At 55.7% G+C, this 8,528-nt stretch overlaps 1 protein-coding gene across 2 annotated transcripts in view; it reads right to left on the bottom strand.

Moving 5' to 3' along the window:
• Positions 1-8,528, bottom strand: part of PIK3AP1 (phosphoinositide-3-kinase adaptor protein 1) — a 129,880-nt gene that overhangs the window by 24,634 nt on the left and 96,718 nt on the right. For both annotated transcript variants that reach the window (XM_014591179.2, XM_006157331.3), the window contains exons 11-13: positions 7,729-7,794; positions 5,319-5,524; positions 1,480-1,552 (exon numbers count right to left, since the gene is read on the bottom strand). In XM_014591179.2, the coding sequence (XP_014446665.1) occupies positions 1,480-1,552; positions 5,319-5,524; positions 7,729-7,794 (345 nt within the window). The remainder of the gene's footprint in view (positions 1-1,479; positions 1,553-5,318; positions 5,525-7,728; positions 7,795-8,528) is intronic.

Here is an 8,528-nt window from a genome sequence, read left to right on the forward strand (position 1 = left end):
CAGGGTTGGTGAAGAGCGGGGGTGAGCTCACTGGTCAGGTCCGGGGGGTCTCGGGAGGTTACGATGAGGAGTGCGAGTGGGTTACGGTGAGGAGTTGCTGAGGGCCGAGAACCCAGGGGACGGCCAAAGAGGCTACGGCATCAGTCCAGGTAAGAGGTGATGGCAGCCCGGGGCCACCATGGTGTGAGAGATGGCTGGATGATCAGATTCTGGAAGTATTTTGGAAGCAGAACCTCTGGGGTTGCTGAAGGAACGAGGGAGTTGCAATCAGGCAGTAAAAGAGAAGTGACAAAGGGAAGGGAGAGGAGGCTCTGGAGACTCAGCGGAAGGTGGGACATGAACACCTGGTGTGGTTCTAGAAGGGCTTTACCGAGGAGGGGGCTGCAAGCCTGGCAACCTTGTGGTTGCTTGTTTTGTTTGGGAGAGGTTTTTGCTACAGGGCATGTTTGCTAAAATAAAGACAGAGAGAGAGAAAGCAAGAAATCACCCTCCCCCAGGGGTGATGGCCATGCCACAATCCCTTCTCCTCCATTCCTCTCTCAGGATCTTGGGCGCACACACAGGACTCAAACCGCGGTCGACTACACGAGAGTTCAGCAACATAGCCATCACACCACCTGTAGCCCCAGTAGCCCCATGGTTTTCACACGGGTACACAGGAAGGGATGTGAGAAGGACACCTGCAGCAGGACACATGCGTGTGGAGACCAGCTGGACCATCTTCACAGGAAGCTGGGCTGTTAATGGCCACTGCACACCAACTGCGCCAGGGCTCTCCTCAAGACCTGGAGCTCTGGAGCTTTCCTTGCCACCACCTGCTGCTCTAAGGCTCCCGGGACCCCCCCAAGCCAGGGGCTCTCAGTGGGAGGATGCGTGTGGGCAAATGCAGCTCCTTGCTCAGGGGTGGTGGCCATGTGGCCGGCACCCAGAGGGTGGGTCCAGGGGAGCAGAGGGGCCCAGCCTACGGCGTGCACAGCTGGAGTTCACGGCCTTGCTATCGCCCGGTGGGAGCCTGCTAGACCTGGTCCTGGGCTGCAGACACCCTGTGGGGTGGACGCTGACAACACATCCCCCACTCAGATCAGAAACGGACTTTATGTGAATGGTGTTTTCTTCTTTCTCTACTCAAAGAACATGTGTCCTCCACATCGGCAGTGGGATAGTGTGGCTCCTAGGGAGAACGTGAATGGGAGGGTGGAGGGATGCACAGCTCAGTCTACTCATTCACCCACGTGTGCGGGGCCGTGTCATCGGGATACTGACCAGCATCCAGTTAGCTACCGCTGGGCTACGGCTGCTCACTCGGCCCTGACCCCTGCCCCTCGGGCAGGCCCTGTGTGTCGTGAGGCCTCACGTTCTAGTGGGGACCTGGTTCTGTAAAGCAGGTGACCGGTGCTGGGCAAGCACTCTGCTCACGTCAGCAATAGCAAAAAGGGTGGTCAAGACTGGAGGTGAGTGATGCCCCCAGAAGGTGCGTACCTGTCTGCTTTCCCAACTTCTGCTTCTCTCTCTGTCTTCGAGTGATGCTGTCTCTCAGCCGTTTCAGATTTTCCTGGAGAGAAAGAGTTTGGTTTCTGGGTGCACATCAGAACTATACTCTGTGCATCAGAGCGACTTTCTGGCTTCTGCCGTTGGCAAGGTCTGTCAGATGGCAATGACGCTGTCAACATGCGAATGAGCTCGGCGCACCTGCAGCCAGCCCCAGGGAGACCCAAGTCCACAGAGAAGGTGTCCCTTCCACGACAGAGCACCTCCCCTCCCCGGCCCAGCGCTGTCTCTGCCTTCTACAGCCAGGCCTCTCCTCCCTGCTCACAAGCCCTCACATGCTCCCGCCCTCGGCTGCGCTCTCACGGTCATCCCGACCCAGGGGGTGCTCGTGCCCTTCTCCAGGAGCCTGCTCCAGCCTTGGCGACCACCTGTGTGGTCCCTCCAACCCCTGACCGTGCGTGTGCATCTATCTGTGTGCACATACACGCATGTCTTGCCTCTTCTGAGTTGCCACGTGCTTCATAAGGGTGCAAGACCAGCCCTGTGCCCTTCTGAGGGCCACCCGGTCCACAGTACTCGTCATTCAGTAATGCTAACAGATGTGCCCGGGTCGAGATTGGTTGATGCAGTTTTAGTGAATCAACAACAATAACCTCAAAGTTAAATGTCTGAGCATTTTAGGGAAAGTGCCCTAGAGAGGTGGCCCAGAGTCCAGCTGGGGCTGAAGAGTCACATGAGGAAGACCAGAAGGAGAAACGCTGGCTGGTTTGCACGTGCAGGCTGGAGAGACCGAGCTCCCTGCAAGAAGCAGCGGGGAAACTGGGTTCTGGGAGGTGGGCAGAGCTCCCTGGGCCTAGTTAACAGGAAGCGCACAGAGTTGGAGGTCAGGACCGGCCTGGAAGCTATGCAGCAGACCCGATGCAGGTGAGAGCCCACACTGAGAACGGCTGGAGGAATGGACAGACACGAGCAGATGCCAGAGGAAGAGCTCCACAGAGCCAGACACGGGGCTGCCTGGACGAGGGAGCCTTGGAGAAGCACCAAGGAGATCCTGGCAGCAGACTCAGCCTCCGGCAAGGGAGCAGCCTGGGACGACTGCTGTGGCAAGTGCAGCAGGCTGAAGGCACGTGGGAGGACACGCCTGCTGCTGGCTGGGAACGTGGGAGTGGGCGCACAGGCCTGGCGGCATCTGCACAGACAGGGAGCAGAAGGGAACCTGGGCAGTGAAGGGGTGCAGAGGCAGAAGCAGAGGAAGATGGAGCTGCCCCGGGAAGGAGGGTCTCCGCACCCACCAGCTGCGGGAGAGGGGCCACGCAGGGGCTGCTCCTGAGGGCTGGACTCTCCGCCTTCCAGGTTGAATGGGAAAACCCACTGTCTGCTACACCTAGGCGCTCTGGGCAAGCTCCCGGAAAGGAAGACGGCCCCAGGTGCAGAGCGGGTCACCATGAACCCGGCTGCCTGCGAGCGGCTCCCCACGGCGCCCATCCCATCCTCGTCCTCGCCTTCGCCTTTCAGGACAGTGAGGGCAGAGGCGCAGCAAGACCAAGGCGGCCCAGCCGAGAGTGGCAGAGTGAGGACGTGAACCCCGGCTCCTGGCTCTGGAGTCTTGCCTGCTCTTAACTCACCTCCACGTGGCCACACGACTTGGCAAGCAGAAGGAAGGTAAACTGCTGCTTGGCAGGACTGCAGCCTCCCTGGGATCCGGAAGTGGAGGGGAGCCTGGTCCCCCATGCTCAGCACTGCAGGGTGCCCTCCTACTCCTCAAGCCCCAGAGGGGGCGGAGGAGGTGTCTGCAGAGCACTAAGGAGCAGGAAGCACAGCAGAGGGGGCACAGGCTCTGGAGGAGGGCTAGGGCAGAGGAACGCTGCTGCCCCGCACCGCTCTGAGCCTTGGTGCTCCATACACTGGAGGTGGTAACGCTTACTTCGCGTGCGTGCTGCGAGGACTGCGAGATCGATCAGGTCTGTTGAAACTTAGCTCAGTGCCCGACACTCCCCACATGCCGCTTTAGCGTGGCTCCCTGTCTCTCAGCGCTGATGCGCTTGCGGGAGACCTGGCTCCCGTCCTGGCCCAAATGGCGCTGGGGTGCTGCTGCTTCCCCCCGCCCCAGCAGCTGGCGTGTCGGATCCTGGGACAGAGGGTAGAGCACCTCAGCCAGGGAAGCCCCTGGAGGAGCCTACCCGAGGAAGGGAGAGGACGAGCAATAGCTCCAGTCCTGACTCGGCCACTCGCTAGGTAACTGGCCTTGGACATCCCCTTGGGTGCAACCTCCTGCTTTTGTATGAAGGTCTTAGATTAGGATATGCTTCCTAAGGTTGAGTAGGAGTGCTGATTATTTTTAATTATACTTGGAGACCACGTATGGGGCTATATATTCTCATTAAAAACTCTAAACCAGGGAGCTGGCAGGTGACATGGTGGTCCCTGGAGGTGGCCAATCACAGTTCGAGTCCTGGCTCCAGCAGCTTGCTTTCTCACTTTCCCTCTCTCTCACTTTCTCTGTCCCTCTCTGGTCAAATAAAAATAAATAATTAAAAATAAATAAAAATAATTCTTTCAAAGCAAAACAAAACTCTAAACCAGGACTAGCAGACGGCATAATGGTTACATTGCTGGACTCCTACCATAGTCCTGGACCCAGTGGCTTAAACTCATGCTGGGCACATGTGCATGCGTGCCCAAAATCCCAAGAGGGATTTCACTGCATGGCCATACCCCCTGGGGGGTGATTTCCCATGTTCTGTTTTTCTGTCTCTCTCTGTCTCTCTGGCAAGTACACATGCCCTATAGCAAAAATCTATCTTAAAACAAAACTAAATAAAACAAACAAAAACTCTAACCCATACTGTTAAAGTGAGGGTCTCCTCTGACACCCCCATGCTCCAGCCGCAGTCTTCTCCTGAGAAGCAACCGCTGGGACGGGCATGGAGAGGCCCCTTCCAAATGCCTTTGCATTCACATACAGGCCTGCAGATACACAGAAGGTGTGTGTGTGTGTGTGTGTGTGTGTGTGTGTGTGTGTCTGTGTGTATGCATGCATGCATGCGTGTGTGTGTGTAACGGGTGATTTTATATCTGTAACTTGTTTTGTTCATTTAATCATATTTCTGGGAGCTTTTCAAGTTCTCTTTGAGTCCTAAACTGTGATTACTCTTTATTATTATTATTTTTTTTTTTTTTGGAGAGCTTTCTGCTATAGGGCGTGTGCGCTCACCAGAAAGACAGAGAGAGACAGAGAGACAGAAAGCGAGAAATCACCCCCCAGGGGGGATGGCCATGCCGCAATCCCTTCTCCTCCATTCTCCTCTCGGGATCTTGGGCACGCACGCACATGCGCCCAGTATGAGTTTAAGCCACCAGGTCTGGGACTCGAACCGTGGTCAGTTACATGGGAGTCCAGTGACATAGCCATTATACCAACTGCTGGTCCCCTAAACTGTGATTACTCTCATAGATGTGGCACTAAGGGTGGAGAAAGCGACTCAGAAAAGGAAAACGCTGGAAAGCAAAGTAGAGGGCGACATTTGGAGGGAAGCCGCAGAAGGAGGGTTTGTAGCTGGATCTTCGTTCAGAGCTCGCAGAAGGAGGGTTTGTAGTTGGATCTTCGTTCAGAGCTCCAGCCCCACGTGCCAGGAGGAGCGTCCCACCTCCCAGCGGGGGCACCGAGCAGCTACAGACCGAGGTGAAGAGATGCGCCCTGTGTCACAGTGACGCAGACACCCGCAGACACACTGTAGCTGCCAAGTTCCACAACACGCAAGGTGGCCGAGGCCCAGCCCCCGTGGCCCAGCGGACGCAGACGCGGACCCGATCCCGGAGGAGCTGGCTACCTGCTGGAAGCGGAAGGACTCAGACCGCTTCTTCTGGTTGAGCTGCCACTCCCTGAAGTGGAGCACGGCCTCGTCCACGTTGACGATGCCCAGCTTCACCTGCTCCTGGAGGGTGATGAGCTGCCGCTGGCCTGGCGTCTTCATCCCGGCGAAAGGGTCGTATATACTGGACTGGGGCCTGTCCCTCCAGGGTCTGACGGGCGGCTCTGCGAAGGACGGAAAAACTGAGCTTAGCAATTCCCTCCTGGGGAAAGCACATGGAGGAGGGGTTCAGTGGTCTGTCACAGGCTCAAGAGGACACGCATCACCAGAACGGCTACGCGCGGAACCAGGAAGGACAAATGCGGCACGGCATCAGGACAGAGGGAAGCAGCTAATGACCTCGAGGCCTGTCGTACCCAGGTAGACAAGGCGACAACATCCAGGGAGGGGCGAGACCTCAGAACCCCCAGCCTCAACCACCGCGAGGACTCGGGACCAGAGCCGTGCAGCCTCGGCCCTCCCTGACAGCGCGGCCAGGTACGCTCGTCGTAGGAGGCGGTTCTGCGCATCACGGAGCATCCAATGGCATCCCGCCTCTACCCACGAGGCCCGCAGCACTCCCTTCTCCAGCTGGGACAACTGAAAGTGTCCCCAGATATTGCCAAATGTCCCCAGGGGTGGAGGGACAAAACTGCCCCCGTTGAGAACCACTGCATGAGACTGAAAGCCACTGCAGAAGAGGCCATGTAGGAGGAGTAGCCAGGATGTCGCCTCGGCCCCACTCCCCACCCTGGCTCTCAGTGTCCCCACAGCTTCGGGCACAATGACGGGGCCAAAGGGCATGGAGCACCGGGGGAGACTGGAACACTAGGAATCATGCCCCGGTCAGGCAGTACCAGCTTTAGATGAGGGGCTGGGCCCAGCCAGCTACCCTTGGGTTGTTCCCATGCCGACCTCTCTTCCACACTACAAATTCCTAGCTCTCTGCTTTGGTGATCCTAAGGAAATAACGAATCAACGCCCCTCCTTCCTGCAGGCGGTGACTCCAGTGTTTGTTTTTTTAAAAAACATGTATTTATTCATTGATCGATTTGTAGTGATTTTCAGGCCACCAGGTCCAGGACTTGAACCGCGATAGGACAAGCGGGAGTCTAGCACCTCAACCACCACGCTACCTGCAGGTGGCGCCAGTTTTGTGGGAATGTGCTACCTGCAGAGATGACGAGGCCCCTGGGGCATGCAAGGATACCTTTACTGCTCAGTTCATGTAGGACTACACAATTCTACATTTCTCCAGCCAAACCCTATTTGGGCGTTGTGATTCAGGGCTACTCCCAGAAGAAAAAAGAGACAGCTCCACCAGTGGACACTGACGAAGCCTCAAAGTTTATCTGTCATTCCGCCAACCATTCGCCATCTGTCTGCACGCTCAGCCTCTCCCAGGCTTTCCCTTTTCAAGGCTGTCTTCAGCGATGCGACCGAGTGGGAGACACGAGGTGAGGGCTATGACATGAGGCGAGTGGGAGAGAAAACAGAATACGCCCGCCAACCAGCACCCTCCCCACCAAAGTCCTTGGGGATGTCTTCAAAGCTCCGGTGGTGTCTGGCTACTTTTCAAAGACTCCTCAGTGGGGGACCAGCAGTTGGTGTAATGGCTATGTCACTGAACTCCCATGTAGTTGACCATAGTTTGAGTCCCAGACCCGGTGACTTAAAACTCACGCCGGGCGCATGTGCGTGTGTGCCCCAGATCCCGAGAGGAGAATGGAGGAGAAGGGATTGCGGCGTGGCCATCCCCCCTGGGGGGTGATTTCTCGCTCTCTGTCTCTCTGGCGAGTGCATGTGCCCTATAGCAAAAACCTCTCCCCAAAAAAAGGACTCCTCACTGGGATAATAGTGAGTGCCTCTGTGTAGCACACGGAATTCAACAAGAAAAGAGCACTTAGATCCTCAAACTTCCTTAAGAAGTTTTTAGAATAATGAGATATCAAAGCTGCTACCTGATGGCAAACAAAATGTCTTTTAAATCAAAGCTGAATTAAAGTAGAGTCGAGCTAACACGAGAGGGCAAGTAAACAGCGGGAAGGGCTTATCAATTAGGTAAAGACTGGGTGCTGGGCCTCCCACTTCATCCTGTTGGCATCAAGCTCAGTGTCCAGACTGCTTTCCTGCACTAAATGGGCACTTCCCGCCGTGGCAAAGTCTCCTGCATGACCAACGTGTTCGGTATCCTGGGGGACGCTGACCTCCGCCCCCGCCCCGCCCCGTCACGTCACCACAGGGTTCCCGGACAGCGCCCCGCTATCTTGGCTCTATCTTCCAAACCAAGGAGCTGTGGTTACATGTGGGAGTTGGCAGCCCGGGAATGCTTCCACCACCCGGAAGTTCAGTTCACCCAAAAGGAAGCTGGGAACAACACCTGGCTTACCTTTCTTGATGCTGTCTGAGGAAATATACAAATTCCCAGGCCGTTCTTGAGTCTTCTCTGCAAAAACTACAGGATAAAGGATATCTGAGAAAAAGCTGAGGCAGACCTTTCGCAAGAGCTCTGTAATATTGTACGCATTTACAAAACATGGCCAAACCCTCTGCAAAATAACAATAATGATGATGAATATATATCCCTCGTATGTGGCTCTGCACATCTAAACTCTGGAAGGAGGTGGCAACTATGAGCAGTAGGGATTGTCAAATAAATACAGACCAAACAAACGAGATCCCAAACCTGAGAAGACAGACAGCCAGGGTTACAGAAACGAGGGATGCCAAAGCTCCGGATGCCAGAGAAAGCCCGCAGACTGACAGACGCCCGTGCCCACAGATATGCCATGAGTCGGGGACGAGGGTGGGAGCGGAGGTGGTCTGCTGCACACACCAGAGGAGACCCACGGGCTCTGACAGCTCGGCCACGCACAAGAGCCCACCACTCTATCTGGCCACGTTGGGCTGGCCGGGTTTCCCAAAACTAAATCCAAAGCAAGGAAGGTGCAGTGTTTGGGACGGTGCTAAAAGCTTATTTGTCGTTGATCTGCAATTCAGAGTTAACTGGGCATCCTGTATTTTACCCGGCCCTGCTGCCCGGGCTCTGGGAGCTGACCCTCTCCTTCAGCTGTACCTTCCACTGCTTGCTCCAAATATTAAAAAATGGAATGGAGTTAAGGAGCACAGATTGGACAATTCTTCTTCTCTCTCTTTTTTTTTTTTTTGAGAGGTTTTTGCTATAGGACG

This window comes from Tupaia chinensis, unplaced genomic scaffold, assembly GCF_000334495.1.
Source record: "Tupaia chinensis unplaced genomic scaffold, TupChi_1.0 Scaffold000539_1, whole genome shotgun sequence".
Classification (NCBI taxonomy): Eukaryota; Metazoa; Chordata; class Mammalia; order Scandentia; family Tupaiidae; genus Tupaia; species Tupaia belangeri.